This window comes from Capra hircus, chromosome 27 (assembly GCF_001704415.2).
Source record: "Capra hircus breed San Clemente chromosome 27, ASM170441v1, whole genome shotgun sequence".
NCBI classification, from domain to species: Eukaryota; Metazoa; Chordata; class Mammalia; order Artiodactyla; family Bovidae; genus Capra; species Capra hircus.
The window spans coordinates 31419422-31435557 of NC_030834.1; the positions used below are offsets into that span (position 1 = coordinate 31419422).

Sequence of the window (16136 nt, forward strand, 5' to 3'; positions counted from 1 at the left end):
ATATTCATCGGAAGGACTGATGTTGAAGCTGAAACTCCAATCCTTTGGCCATCTGATGTGAAGAGCTGACTCTTTTGAAAAGACCCTGATGCTGGGAAAGACTGAAGCCGGGAGAAGGGGATGACAGAGAATGAGATGGTCGGATGGCATCACCGACTCAATGGACATAAGTTTGGGTAAACTCCAGGAGTTGGTGATGGACAGGGAGGCCTGGCGTGCTGCAGTCCATGGGGTCACAGAGTCGGATACGACTGAGTGACTGAACTGAACTGAGAGGCTTCAATGTGACTGTGTTTCATGCTGCAATTTAAATTCAAAGCTTTGTGTCCGAGTCAGTCATACTTGATGGTCCCCGTGTCCTCCCCTGATGATGGCTCAGGTGCTGCTTTTCTGGACCCTTTCTGGTTCCCTTGAACCCCCGAGGCCTGGTCTGTGTCCCGCCACTGTACCCTAAGCTCCTGGAGGGCAGGCCCCAGCTCTTTCTCCCCATTCCACCCAGGGTGCCTGGAGAGCCCGGGACCCCCTCCCCAGACCCCGTCCAGCAGGTGTCTAGGTAACAGGTCACTGGGAGAAGCTTAACGAAGGCCCCAGGAGTCACAGAAGCCCCACCAGGTGGGTGCGGCTGTCACTGTCCTTGGTCAAGCGCCCCACCTCCTGTCTTTGATGGGGTCAGAGCCTCTTCCGGTGGGAGCTGGTTCCCGGTCTCCTTCCTGGAAAATGACCTCTCCCCCTTCCTCTGTGGTAGGGCCCAAGTTGCTCAGACGTCAGCCTGTCTCCCCTCACCCTTCTCCAGCCCCGGCTGGTGGTCCTCCTGAGCGAGAAGGATGTCTTCCATCTGGCCCCGAAGGAGCCCTCCCACGGTCCCACGGCTCCACACCACAGCTCATCATACCCCTCACCTCTGCCCCAGTGTCCCCAGGGGGAAGGCACACGTCATCTACAGAAGGAACAAGTTCCTTTTCCATTAAAAAAAAAAACCCCAAAACAAAAATACATTCATACCCCCTCCCACTTGCTACAAATTTTTTTTTCAGTGAGTGAAGTGAAAGTCGCTCAGTCATATCTGACTCTTTGTGACCCCATGGACGGTATAGTCCATGGAATTCTCCAGGCCAGAATACTGCAGTGGGTAGTCATTCCCTTCTTCAGGGATCAAACCCAGGTCTCCCACATTGCAGGTGGATTCTGTACCAGCTGAGCCACAAGGGAAGCCCTTTTTTTCAGAACCAGTGGCAAAAATATTCATATAATTAAGAGAGAATGAAGACATCTTGGCAAGACGTAAGGCAAAACCTCTAAGAGTTACGAAAAAAGGAGCAATGTTAAGATCTTATCAGCTGTAGGAAAGCTCAGGGTTTAAGGAATTAACAGTAACTGTAAGGAAAGGACAGGCAGATGCGTAGGAAGGCGTTTTTTCACTGGAGAGCCGTTTCTCTTTGCGGGAGATGGGTCACACGGGAGCATTACTCCGCCGGATGCGCTTTACGACCACTAGGGGGCGAGCTTGATCTCCTTGGTCCGGAGAGTCAGTGACCCCTCAAGGACTGGGGGTGGGGGATTCTAGGGGCTCACCCGCCAGCTGAAAATTCATGTGCGTTCTGTGGGCTACTGCAGAGACCAAAAGTCAGTAACGACCCAGAATCTCACCTGAGAATCTCTTAAATCTTGAAATTTAAGAGACACAGACGCTCAAGAGCATCAAGGTAATTCAGGGAAACAACTGAAGTCTGCCTTCTGACCCTTACTTTCTGTTCCTTTTGGTCTTGCTCAGATGGATCCCTACCTGGCCAGCCCGGCTCACACCTGCCTGCGGGCTGAGCCTGCAGCTCACAAGACTAGAGATGTCAGCGTGGGAGGGGAGGAGATGCGGGGGAGTGACGACAAGTATTTAAGACGGTGAAAGGCCGTCATCTGTAATGGGTCCCCTTGGATATTTTCTCACACTCCTGAAAGCTGTGACGCTGCAGCCACCAATTGTCGCCGTCAGCACCTTAACTCACGGAGGCCAACGCTCCCCGCACGGTCACGGTCAGACAGGTGCCCATGCTAATGCGTGACCAGGAATGTCAGAGGTGCTTTTCCCTGCCCACCACCCCCACCTTCTCCAGCACTCTACTTCTCAAATGCTTTGGTATTATGTCAGCACACAACCTTAAACGCATATAGAGGACAAGGCATGCAAGAAGCCAAGAAGTTTAAAAAAAAAAAAAGGGAAAACCAAAAGTGACTGGATTATGGCTGGGGATTTTAAACTTACTTCCAGGTCACCTGAAAATATGCAAATGTGAGTTTCTTGCCCTTCATTCTGCTCCTTACCTGTGGGCCTAAATGATGGGTGCGGGGTGGGGTTCTAAAGTGCTGCTTGGCCTATGGTTGAGACAGGGAAACAGGTCTGGGCATCTGTCAGCGCGGCCTGGACCCCAGGGGGTGATGGCCTCATGGTGAACCTGCACACACAGTTCCCGGGCCTGAGAGTGCAGCTGATCCGTTTACAAAACTGCATTTTTTTTTTTTTTAGATCAAATGATCAATTTATACCTTCCCGCAGGAAGATCTAAAAATGGCTTAAAGTATTTTCCTTTCTATTTTCCACCTGCTTCAGATGAGTGTTTCAACTGACAAAGTCCAAGCGAACGTCTTGTGACCTGGTGAAATATCAAAGGGAGCAAGACGTCTTTTCCTTGTGAACTGAAAAGCAATCAACTTTTGCATTCTTGTGAGCAATAAAGCCCAGAGTAGGAAGCTTTGCGCTGCTCTAACAGTCCAGATAATCTCTCTTATCAGAGTGCGATAGTTTACAGCCACTGTTATCAGACTGCATTCCTGGTTTTCTGTCAACATTCCTTACTTATTCAACATCTGTCTCAGGCATTTTCACGTTCTCAACAATCACGGAGGAGCCACGGGGCCCAAGGAGAGTGTGCTTTACTGCTCTATGGGGGGGATGTCCTTTCGCGCTGGCTCTGGTCCACCAAGGGCAGGTGCATTTGAGATTCCCGGACCATGGAGGACGGCCCGGAGCCCTGGGCGGGAACGCACCTCTCGGCCAGGGCCCGGCTGGGCGCGCCCCTCACAGCCAGCAGCTCCTCCTCCAGCCGCTGCCTCTCGGCCTCCAGGCTCTCCAGCTCGTCCTGTGTGCGCCTCTGCGGGGTGACGAACTGCAGCTCCTTCAGAAGCTCTTCCTTCTCGTGGATCAGCATCAGCTTCTCCTTCTCTATGTCCAGTGTCCCAGGCCACGCCTCGCTGTCCAGCTTCGACAGTTCAATTTTCAGGTTGGCCATACTGAAATAAAACCTAGAGTCAGTATCTTCTAAGAACCTATAATGGAGAATAATCTGAAAAATAATATGGTGGTGGTTTAGACGCTAAGGTGCGTCTGACTCTTTTGCGACCCCATAGACGGTAGCCCACCAGGCCCCTCCATCCATGGGATTCTCCAGGCAAGAATACTGGAGTGGGTTCCCTTCTCCAGGGGATCTTCCCAACCTAGGGATCGAACCCATGCCTCCTGCATTGCAGGCAGATTCTTTACCATCTGAGCCACTGGGGAGGCCCCCCACCCCCACAATAATATATGTGTATATGTATAACTGATTCACGTTGCTGTGCACCTGAAACATTGTGAGTCAACTGTACTTCTATAAAATATATATATTATGAAAATAAAATAAAATAAAATGGTTGTGCACATTCTAAGAAGTCCCAAGGAGGGGGAAACACTAGGCAGGCTAAGTGTGGGGTTGACCCCCAGGGGCAGCTGTGACAGGGAGGAGAGGGTGAGAGGCTGACCGAACCGCAGCCCCTAGTTGGGTCCCTGAGCTGACGCTACACTTCTCATCCGCCTCACCCTCCCCACCTTTAGAATCCAGGTTATCACACCTACTACCTGAAAAGAAGGATGAAGGTCAGACTATACAGATGCTTAAGAAGCAGAGGACCAGTCAGTCCTGATGCGTGGAGGAACACCTGAGGACTTTGTTAAAAAAAACAAACCAGCAACTCTGGTGAGTGACCCCTGAAAGGCTGTCATGCTGGCTCCGTTCCTCTGGGTTGAGATGCTGAACCTGGGCTACGCTGGCAGCAACTGAAGATCAGCCAGTTGGGGGAGGGGAGAAGACAGGGCTGGGCCACCCGGAAGCACAACCAAGGCAGCCCCTCAAGGTCCCAGCATCGCCAGCGAAGAGCAGGCGGGCTGGGCCTCCTCCAGCCATGTCCTTCGACGCGCACAGGGAGCTTGCTTCCCGCTCCGGGGCCTGGGTGGAGTCTACACCACGCGCTGCGCGCTCCCCGAGCCGGCCCTGCAGACGCCGCCTCGATCTGGTCTTGCATCCAGCACAGGCGGCGCGGCGGGAGCGGCCCTACCGGGGTGGCGGGTGGCGGCAGGAAGAGGCAACGTCGCCAGGAGCGCGGGGAGGAGGAAAACGCAGCCAAGGGACTCCTTCCCAGTTTCATGGTTTTGCTGACCCCACACCTCACCGCGTCTAGAGCTTTGTACTCAACCATCAAGTCAACTCCGGATTCAATCAGGACCACCCGAATCCAATAACTTGGTCTGGGGCACCATGAGGACTGTCGGGACTGTTCACTAGAGGAATGGCACTTGGCTGTTTTGACCACAAGCACAAGATCAAGACGAATTATGGGGAGTCCCCTGGTGGTCCAGTGGCTAAGACCCCTCACTCCCAACTCTGGGGGCCCTGGGTTCGATCCCTGGTCAGGGAACTAGACCCCACATATCACAGCTAAGAGTTTGCAAGCTACAACTAAGATTTGGGGCAGTGAAACAAATAGATAAATATCTTTCAAAAAGATAAACTATGAACACAGCTGATATTGGCATTGCTGGCAAGTCACTTCAGTCGTGTCTGACTCTGTGCGACCCCATAGACGGCGGCCCACCAGGCTCCCCCGCCCCTGGGTTTCTCCAGGCAAGAACACTGGAGTGGGTTGCCATTTCCTTCTCCCATGCATGAAAGTGAAAAGTGAAAGTGAAGTCGCTCAGTCGTGTCCGACCCTCAGTGACCCCATGGACTGCAGCCCTCCAGGCTCCTCCGTCCACGGGATTCTCCAGGCAAGAGTACTGGATATTGGCATTAGGAACCCTATATTCCTACTTCAAAATGTTGGATGATTACTCTGGTATTATCACAGCACATAGCAGAAGACGATGAAGAGAGAAAAGGGGTGCCTGCCCCCCCTTTTAGATGGAGGAAGTTGTAGAGGAGAAGAAAAAGGAGACTGAAAAACGTTATCAGGACCAAGAGGGAGGCAGCTCCACATTCTGGTGCCTTGAGTTTCCTGTTTGAGTTAAAAAGAAAGTTGCCACCTTAAACTATGCTGTGTGTATGATGTACTTGTGATTTTCACCTGTCGTCTGCACTTATGATAGATGTAACATAAGCTATTCTTCAGCTTTAACCACAAAACTGTAAACAACTGTCTCAACGTACTGGAAAATTAATCATCAAAATGCTAAATAAGCATGATATTATTGGCTTCATTAAGCATGTAAAACAAAGGCTGCAGGAGAAAACAGGTTTCCAAGAAACACAACCCAAACACAAGTAAACACAAAATTCTTTACTTATTCAGAATTAAGGAAGAAAAAGCACTTTCAACACATGCAGAAACCCCCGAGACGTACCATCTCCTCAGAATCACTAGTAACTAAAGCAAAACCTCAAATGGTAACAAACAGCAATGTAACCGAATGGGAAAGAACCAACATCTTAAGTCTTGATGGGACTGAATTAAACAACTGAACCGTGAGTAATGATGTAGTGAAAGAAAGAACAGCACCTGTTGCTTGTGGGATCCGGCATTAGGTAGGTCTTGAATTTGATTTGGAAAGAGTGTGCTAAATCTGGGCAAGAAACTGTGACGCTTTCTTGGAACACCTAGAAGACAAGTGCTGTTTAAGCTCCAGATGGAGCCAGCGTCCAGCAGAAGCTCAAGCTGGCCCAAGGGAAGTTGAATCAAACCCCAAGGACGAAGGGGGATGAGGCTCGCCTCCCCAGGATTAATTCTGAGTTACGGCCGTTCTCCTTCGGAAAGCCAGACACTGATCCTGGCTTTGTTTATGTCGGAGCCAAGGAGTTCTGGCAGCTCGGGGGCTGGTGTGCTCATAGCTGGAGCAACCCGAACAGGCTCCCAGGTCCCCAGGCCGCAACAGCACAAAGGAGCCCTCAGTCCCGGTCGAGGGGAACCGCTAGTGCCGGACGTTAGAAGCAGACAACGCGGTGCATGATGCTTTTCCTACCCTCAAGAAATTTACAGTCCACCTGGGAAACTTTACAGGCATTAAAATTAGCCCGGTATAACGCTGCTCAGAGAAGCGAAGTGACTTGCTCAAGCTCACGGTGGTTAATAATTTGTGGAACAAAGCTTACGGTTCTTTCAGTAAATCAAAGAGCCAAGTAATATTAGTAACAGAGGCTACACAGAGGTAAATATTGGATTGAGGCAGATCAAATAATGGCATTGTTAAAGCCAGACAACCTCTAAGAAATCTGGCCAATGACTTTTTTTTTTTTTAACTTTTAAGATTTATTTATTTATTTTTGATGTGGATTGTTTTAAAAACCTTTATTGAATCTGTTACAATACTGCTTCTGTTTTATGCTTTGGGTTTGTTTTTTTTTTTGGCTGCGAGGTCGATGGGATTCCCAGCTTCCCACCCCCTGCATTGGAAGACGAAGTCTTAACTACTGGACTGCCAAAGAAGTCCCTAGCCAATGACTTTTAAATTCTCATCATCACCAGTATTAACAGACGGACTTCAATATCCGCCTACTGGGCTGCCTTGCAGTGGGAAACCACACACTTTCTCAGCTGAGCAGCTCATGCTTCTGATAACACAGGCCTGTGCCCCCAGTGCCTTCCTAGACAATGGAACAGCAGCACCCGCACACTCTTAAAAGCAAAATGATGAAGGGTTTCGGTGTGACCCTCTCTCTCAGAACAAGCAGTTCCTACGTTATGAAAACCTGCTCAGTCTGTCACCAACTTGAGGACGGAGGAGTCTCCCAGACCCTCTCTGGAGGCACAGGTGAGAAAAAGGCAGTGAGGCTGTGCTGAAGAAGAGTGGAGAGGGTAAAGGAGGGACCACCCCAAAACTGAGTGACACCCAGACATCCCCCAGGACACCAGCGGGGGGCTTCCCTCCGACACCGAGGAAGGTGCTGGAAGCTGTTTACCTTCAACTCCGAGCTGCTACCAAGCCCAGCACCCGAGTCTCTGCAGCACTGTCTGGGGAACCAACTTCCTCACTTTAAATTGTGAGTAGGTACCGTACAGCCTTAAAGCTTCTTCCTTCCAGAAAGAAGGGGACAGTTCCATTCCTGCTCTTCTCACGAATTCTCCTTGTTCTTTGGCTTTGGGTGGGGTGGGGTGGGGGAGACCCCACAACGTTTATATTCCAAGATCTGAAGGGTGATCTCAGTAAAACACGCTTGGCGAGTGCCCAGCAGATGTCACCACAGGAATAAAGATGAACTCTGGAAAACGCCGGGGAGCCCACTGACCCCTGACTGCCACACAGTGCCCTGCTCTTACCTTCTTTTCGCTTCTTCATACTGGAGGCTCAGCCTGACCTTTTCAGCTAAATTTGATCTACTTCTCACTCCGATCTAGTTAAAAAAAACAAAAGGGGAAAAAGTCAATTAACTCTGCTAATGAATGAAGGAAAACTGCTTTTGTTTCTAGGAAGTACGAGTAATTGAAAAGCTAAAGAAGATAGTATTGAAATTGGGAACACCAGTTTGCAAAGGCACTTACTTTCGCGTCTCAGTGGGGACAAAACATTTCTTTTTAATTCAAGCTTGTTGAATTTTTTTCAAAGACTTTAACATCCTTTTCTCTACACATTAAAATCAGGATTAAAAAAAAAATCAGGTAAATGCTTCTGGTTTTATGAAGGGCGTACAGGTCAATAAAATTTATGAACTGGAACTAATTTCCTTGTCTCTGTGAGCCAAAATTTCCATCATTTAACTTCCAAACGCATAAACATAAATTACTTCAAAACTTAATTTTTCAAACAGGTAAGCCCTACTGTTGATCTCTATCTGCTCTACTTTCATAGCACAGAATTCAAAGAACACAGTAATAACTGGGAACTTATTGAAAAGTAAATATCTGCTAATGGTGTCCCAAAAGGTAGACTATAAACTGGTAATAATATTCAGACCACATTAAATATTTTCAAGTGCCAGGTATAAACCACCAATCAAACATTTTAATATAATCAACTTCAGATGTGTAAAAACAAGTTCTTTGGTTTCATTTTTAAAGGCATGTATTTATGTTTTTCATTAGCCTTAATGTGTATTTGGAAGGACCTTAATTTCCAAGGCTCTAAACTTAAGAGGAAAAACTTAAATTCTCACGTGTCTCTTATCTTTCAATAGAGTCTCTGAATAAATACAGTATGAGAAAGTTTGAACCAAGCTATTTATCTGGATAGATTCTGATATGCTTGGCTGCTGCTGCTACTGCTGCTAAGTTGCTTCACTCGTGTCCGACTCTGCGACCCCATAGACAGTAGCCCACCAGGCTCCGCAGTCCCTGGGATTCTCCAGGCAAGAATACTGGAGTGGGTTGCCATTTGATATGCTTGGCACTTAGGCAGAAAAGATAAGGCTAAGGTTTGTAAATCCAGTCTTATGAGTACGAAATGCTGCATGCACACAGCTGGAACTCGCAGCCTCTTTCTGGCCCCCTCCCATCCGCCAGCGACGCCATAATCAGGGCCCTTTCACACGGATAACTTACGTCCCCAGAGATGCTGGTTTGTGAGCCCGCGTCCAGGGTCTGTCTGGAGAGGGAGAGATGCGAGTTCACAGGACTGGATCTCAGGTCTGGCTCAGATGTGCCGATGTTCTGGTCCACGTGAAACCGCCCCTGCAGCTTAGCAAGGCTCTGTTCAGGAAACACAAAGCACTTCGTAGAGCCGAGCACTGAAGGGGGTGAAACTTCCCCACCAGGGAAAAATTACGTCGAAAGAGCTAATCTCAGTGGAAACAACAATTCCTTTATCTTAGTGGGTGTTTATCACTTTAAATGACTGACAAAAATAAGGGTACAAGACAGTTTTTGCACATACATGCAGACTCTGAAAATATATGAGATCATATTAAAACAGGCTATCTTCTCTTTCTCAAGACAGCCTGGGAATTCTTCACCCTGTGAATCATGGTATCTTTATATTTAATAGATGCATTTCTTATTTTAAAAAATTTTTGAATTAATTTTTAATTGAAGTACAGTTGAATTATAATGTTGGGGTAATTACTGCTGTACAGCAAAGTGACTCGTTATACATACAAATGCACTTCTCTTTTTGAAAAATTTGTTAAAAAGTCTATTTTAATGAGGGCTACCCATTTTATGCAGTAGAAATTCTGGAGACATGGGATACCTATAATGCAATCTCATTTTAGATAAAGTAGGCAAACTTCCTACTGATGTCCACAGTTATGCCATTTGATATCTGGATAGGATCCAAGAGATTATTTAGCTCACGTAGACGTTAGAGATTAGGAAACTGAGGCCCAGAAGCTGCAGTCGATCAGTACCTGCAATGATGTTTGTTTTGGGAAAGTGCATAATTACAATTGAACATGGCTGCTGTCAGCATCCAGGTTTAATATAGGGAGTTTATTTTAGAGGGAAGATGTGAGCCAGTGATAGCGTTAAAAATGAAAAATCTAAACTTTTACCAACAACCCCCCCCTTACAAAACACTAACCAAAACGTAAGAAGCTCATTATTATCAGCTTTAAGAAGAGCCAGGATTTATTCCTGATATATAAAATCCTCATGATAAGAAATTAGGACTATCAGAGATCTGATACTTGTTTTTCACCTAACCTCTATTTTCTTTCAAAGGCATTTTTATACAAAATATATATTTTTATACAAAATGTATGAGGGATAAAACGTAAATGGTCACATGGAATAATACATTACAAAAAAGAACAATGAATCCTTTTAAAGACTTTGGACAAGTCTCTTCTACATTTTTCTTGTGAACAGTGAAAAGATGTATATTTTTCAAACCTATCTGGGATGACCACGAATTCAATTAATTTAGTAGGTCATGACTAGTATGTTTTAAAATGAAATAGAGGAGACTAGGAAATAAAATCAAAGTATACTACTAGTATCAAAAGCAAGCATATTTCTGTGAAATTTGGCGTGTGTGTGTGTGTATCTACAGGTGAAGATATTTGTGTTACTGTGTTTTGATGAAAAATATATTTCCTACTGTGGGTCATATCCAAAGAGGTTTGAAAGTCACAGAAGATATCTAAAGTCCTTTTCAGCTCTGTTGTTGATTTCTAGATCTATTACTTACTTTACATATTTTAGTAATTTAAAAGTTATCTAATTTTTAAACTTAATCTGGCCTATGTATAAATTCAAAGTTTACAGAAAGAATCAAATAGGACCTAAAATTGGTAAATTATGAGGGTCCAATGTAAATCTGTACACGAACCATTAACTTTTTTTCAGGGATGACTGATTTAAACAGCAGGCTCGCTGTAGAACAACAACAAAAAGCGAATCCAAGTAAAGTTCTGTATGCGTTATGTGCATATTAGAACCATCTATTCTGAAGCAAGACTGCCTGGGTTTGAACCTCGGTCCTGCCACTTATCGGCTGTGTGGCTTTCAGTAACTTAACTTCGCTGTACAGTGGTTTTCGTATCTGTAAGTTGAGGATAATAACAGAGGCTATCTTTAGGGCTGCCGTGAGAATTAAATGGAAGTATTTCTATGCAAAGCCGGCAGAAGACCGTCTGGCCCGAAGTCAGTATTTTAAGTATTTGCTATTATTACTGTTGTCTTTTATATTTAATTGCTTCTTGAAAGCTATTTTAAAAATCCCCCAATGCAAAATTATATGGGTTCAACAATATTCACTTGTATTCAACCAGAATTTTGGAAACTGACATTAAGTAGCTGAATATTTTATTTAAATGCAGAGGCGCTGTTCACCATGGGCTGAAACATTTTTTGAAAGACACAGACTAAATCCTCACCCAGCCAGGTGAAGAATTCCAAATATCTGAACTATTACAAAGAATTCTCAGTGCTTGTGATAATTATGGGATAGAAGGAGGGGAGGAGGAGGAAGAGATACCTCTTAAAAAAAAAACTTGACTATATGTGCTATATATAGATGCAGAACACTGCTCCTGCAACGGCTGTTTTATCTACACGTGGGGCTGGACCAGTGGCGCTCAGGTCCGTAAGGTGAGGCGTGTACAGGTGTGACCAGGACGTCTAGTGCCGTAGGGCTGTCTCCCAGGTGACTTCACAGGTCCCCCCCCACCCACCCCCGCTGGCTCAGCGTCTCTCCGTGCCATGCCCAGCTAGCACTTGAGAATCTCCTGGGGTGGGGAGTAACTTTTCTAAGCTCCTCGCCCTCCCCCACTTCTCAAGGCCTATTATCTAGTTACTGATGGCAGGCGACATGCCCTTTCTGTATCCTGGGCTAAGGATCACTGGTTTAGATAACCCTGCCTATCAGGGCTCCGCCTGAAGTTTGCAGTGAGTTGCAGGGCGCACCAAGACGGCAATCTCCATACACAGGCTCCAGGATCCACCAGGCCCTGCCTCAAAGGTCACCCAAAGCCAGCCTTCAAATAAGCATATCGGAGCCTTAGAGCTCATCTGTCCTCCTCCAAGGCAGCGGCTGGCTCAGTACCTGTAACCATCTCCAATGAGACAAAATTCCGTATGAATGGGGTGCAGGCGGGGGTGGGGGGGATGGGGTCCTGGTGGAAAGGGGCCATCCAGACTCTGTTGGAGAACTTTCTGCTCAAGGACGACTTCTGAAGCCCAAGAAGGCAGTAGTTTGGCTTGACCCACAAAAATGTTCTATCACATACCTGCATCAGATCTTGTTTTTCTTTTTCTCCTGAGCTAATAGCCTTTCTGATAGATTTCAGTTCCGTTAGGATGGCTTTGGCTTCACTGAGTTCATAGCCACTCTGGCCTCCAGACATTTTTTTATCAATTCTGTTAAAAGAGAGGGGGAAAAAAACAATCAAAGAATGTCAGAGTACAGGCTAAACAGACCGCGGGAATTGGGTGTGGGGATGTCGTGGTTAGCTGATGTTTACTGCTGGACTCACACACAGCAGCTTCAGGGTGGTGGTCTCTCCTCCTTTCTCTTCTGACCGCTTCGAGCTGAGACCCCTGCCACCCCGGACCTCATACCCAGCCCACTGCCATCAGGGTCAGGCTTCTTTTTTTCTTTCTTTCTTTCTTTATTTTTCAGGCTTCTTGTTTACCGTCTGGTTGGGTGGTCCCACTGCTGGCTGAACTCAAACCTCATCACACGCTGGTCCTGGCAAAGGTTCGGGGCCCGGGGAACTGATTTAGCAGGAAGACAGAAAAGCCAGTAAACTGGGCAAGCCCAGGAACCCTGGGATTCATCACTGCCATCTAATTTTACATGCCGCAACGTCTGTGCAAAAACCTAGCACAGGGCACAGTCTGGTGACCGTTAACAAAGGGTGGTGATTTTCGCTTATACTAGTGAGTATCCTATAGTGCTTGGATTGTTTGGTTAGTTCCCTGTTTCTTTTTAAATATATGAAAAATATTCTATTTTCATGACAGTTATGAGTCAATATAACATTGCCTGTCTTGCTGAATGAGTTCAAATCTAGGAACAAGACACGGGCAGATGTGTTCATTTGTCCATTAATGTTGAATCAAGAGCTCCCAGTGAGTTTGTTGACTAGGACTTGGTAAGCAGTACTTGCTTACTGAACGTCCACATAGTTTACAGGGTCACCCTACGTCAGAGGATTTCAGGTAACTGAAAGGGTCACAGGGCCCAACCAAATGACCTAATTCTTAAAAAGAAAAAAAGGCTAAAGTTCTTCATCATCACCTATGTAGCTTGGGACTCATTAGGAAAAACCTGGGCTTTACTTCAGAAACACATAGCCACCCCCATGTCCCACCAGCCAACAGCGCTACGACACAATGATCTCGGGCATGTCCTTGTCTAATTCCCAGACTCTCCAGAGATACGGCACCTATTTAAATCACAGAAAATTGTCTCTGAGCTAATTTGGTTTAAAACATTTACTAATTTGTATTTATTTCAATGTGAAGGGTATAGTTTGAAAAAAAAATTAACTAACGTCGTATTATCTTATACACTCTTCTAAAGTTTACTCAAATGAGGGCAGTTTGTAGATAACTTATTTTTACAAGTAGCATTTTAGAAAATATTTTATGGTGCTGAACAAGTAATTAAAGTCTGAAAGAACCTAATAAAATAAAATAAATCTCATCATAAATCAATTCTATAATAAAGTACATACAACCAGTGACACTGGATGGGCCAAAGCGGAAATACGCCTCTCTTGTCCATCTACACACAAGCTACACTATTGCTGAGGGCCAAAGTCCAACTTGGGACCACAGTCTGAAATGAATGACACAGAGAATAAAAGTACATTCATTCATCCAGCATAAACGATGGCACCAAGTGGAATGACAACTGGGGCTTAAACTGGTGCACATTCCACAAAATTATTCCATTTTACTGTGAGTGTGAAGTTGCAAAATCCTACAGCGGGATTCTGCTTAAATTTATTCCTGAAATATATTTTCGGTCATAACCCCAAGTAAGATTCCCTTTAGTATCAGGAACGTGATTTCTTGAAAAATATGGTCTCTGGGTATAATAAATTATTATTCAATCTTCTGGTAGTATGGTGGTAATCATTTGAATGAAAACAGCTTTATTCTGTCTATAGTTAAGATGCACGAGGGGCGTCTAACGTTAGATATGGTATCTCTCTGCTCTTGCTTCCTCAGATTAGAATCGCTGCAAGAGAAAGCCTGGGTTTCTACAACAAATGGCTATTGTTTTCTTGTGGAATGTTATTGACAGATTCTTAAACATGCCTTGGATTCCTATAAAAATTGCTTGCAAGCAAACTGCTTTGAAACAATATATCATTGTTACATCGATATAACAAAAACAGTAAGTTTGGCTAACCTTTAATCCTGGTGGTGACATGAGTTATAATTTCATGTGTCTTAAAAGTATGTAACGTGTGGCTAAATGCTTCCTGGTGTTCCTACCCTGACACCCTTCTGTATGTTGATGGACAACTGACTAAACAACACATTTAGGGGAAGCCAGGTCTGCCCAGGTTTTGGGGGTGCGCTGCAACCTCCGCAGAGGTTCTCTGAACAGAGCTGGACCTGAGAACCACGTGGGGGTCTTGGGATGGAGACCAGACACGTGTATTTTTTTTTAAAGAGCGCCTCAGATTATTCTAATATGCAGTCAGGCTGGAGAACCACCAGGGTGGGAGCATCTGAAAGAATCTCATGGTCATGATCACAGGAGGTGAGCGTCAACACCAAAGACTGAGCCGGAATGCCAAGTGTCTGAGATGAAAGTCTCCTGGCTGGTGACGGAGCGGAGCGATGGGAGTCCTGAAATACAGTTCTTCAGCCAAACACACAGAACGATCTGCTCAGACGGCCCGGCCAGTGAACACGTGGGAATCTTTAAGGGACTGACACCTTGCTGCCTCGGATGCTGCGGAGGCAGACGGAGGAAGGGCGTAAACCTGCCTGGAGAGGGGCCCCTCGGGAAGCCCCGGTGAATCCCGCCTCACTGCTGGGGCCCCACACGGGGCCGCGGGAGAGAAGGGGTCTGGAAGGGCCGCCGGATGCCTTTCAAGGGACGATGGCTTCAGCCCTCCCCGAGGCCGTGGGCTGCGTGAACCGCCCCCGCGTCCCTGCCTCGGAGACCCTGGGGTGGGCGCTGCGGGAGCTGGACGCCTGGGTGCACGTCGGGGTCTGGGAACAGGGCAGGGAGCCCCAGTCCTCCAACCTGCCCTCCATCATCTGCATTCTCCTTGACCTGGCTCGGCCTGGGGCCGGGTCCAGCGGACTTCAGCACAAAGCAGGAAAGGGCAGAGGGAACTCGGGAGCCTGGACATGCACTCGGCCCCTCCGCAGACACCCCTGACTGGCTCCGTGAGGGCGGGAGGCATCAGAGGCAGTCAGGCCCCCTGGGTTGGGCTCCACAGAGAACCTGGTCACCCCAGCCTGTCCTGGGCCCCATCTCCCCGCTCTGTCTCCACCTAAGGCCGGCTGGGGGCCTGCGAAATGAAGCTGAGTCTCTCCCTTTGGTTTCCTTGGGTCTTCCACCCATTAGGGAAAACTTCAGACCTCTTCAAAGTGTATAGTAGATTTTCCCGAGTGTTTTTTTATTGTTCTGTGGTTGATTGTTTTCTTGTGTGTTTTTTTTTTTTGGTGCCAAGCTTTGCGCCTCCTACTTGACTACTCTTTGAGGAAACTCTTATGTCGTCTGCCCTTCTGCTTTCTTTGGACTGGCTCAGGGGTCTTGGATTATTTGAGAGTTAATTTCATTATTTTCATACTCACTGTTTCAGAGTGGCGAAGCCTTGTTCTTTATAGAGCAATTCCTGCTTCATCTGTGAGAGTTCTCGCTTCAGCTTTTTGACCTTTTGTGAGAAAATGTAAATATGAATGTTTGTAAATAATTAGCAACACAGTTTTAAAAGGTAACCTATTAGTAAACCATTAAACACATAAACACAGCCACTGGTTTAACGTTTACTCGACTCGTTTCCCCTGGATATAAATTCCATGGAAAGAGATTAATAAGTTTAGATTAGTGGTGATGTGTATTATTACTCAAAGTTGCTCTCCTTATCTTGTGTAGCAGAGTTGCTCTGAGCTGGGCATCATGACTGGCAGTGCCAGGCGGCACTTCTCTGGCCACCCCATGAAGGCCATTTCTCTGTTTTGTTCAGTTCGCAGTATTTTCCGAGAGCTGGAATTGTCTGTGTACTGGTTTCCTGGCTGTCCCCCACAGCAGAGTGAGCGGCATCACTTCGGCTGCACCCCCAAACTTGCAGAGTGACACCAGGTGAACACCACGGGGTTAATACATAATTTGTTGTCGAACAGGTAACAATTATTTTTTCCCCATTATCTTTGGCAATAAGAATACTAAAACCTCCAGGTCAGAGATATGGTACAAGCCTGGTTCAGTCACAAACTAAAGGTCTTCTCACGGGTGTCAGAAGCTTATTTCCATATAGTAAGTTGCAGCCTGA

General features: G+C 46.4%; 1 protein-coding gene across 1 annotated transcript in view; it reads right to left on the reverse strand.

The window, feature by feature from the left end:
* The window catches only part of WWC2 (WW and C2 domain containing 2), a 148224-nt gene that overhangs the window by 34605 nt on the left and 97483 nt on the right, over positions 1 to 16136 (reverse strand). Inside the window, exons 5-9 of the mRNA XM_018041949.1 lie at positions 15439 to 15518; positions 11898 to 12027; positions 8773 to 8919; positions 7555 to 7628; positions 3040 to 3282 (exon numbers count right to left, since the gene is read on the reverse strand). Of these exons, the coding sequence (XP_017897438.1) occupies positions 3040 to 3282; positions 7555 to 7628; positions 8773 to 8919; positions 11898 to 12027; positions 15439 to 15518 (674 nt within the window). The remainder of the gene's footprint in view (positions 1 to 3039; positions 3283 to 7554; positions 7629 to 8772; positions 8920 to 11897; positions 12028 to 15438; positions 15519 to 16136) is intronic.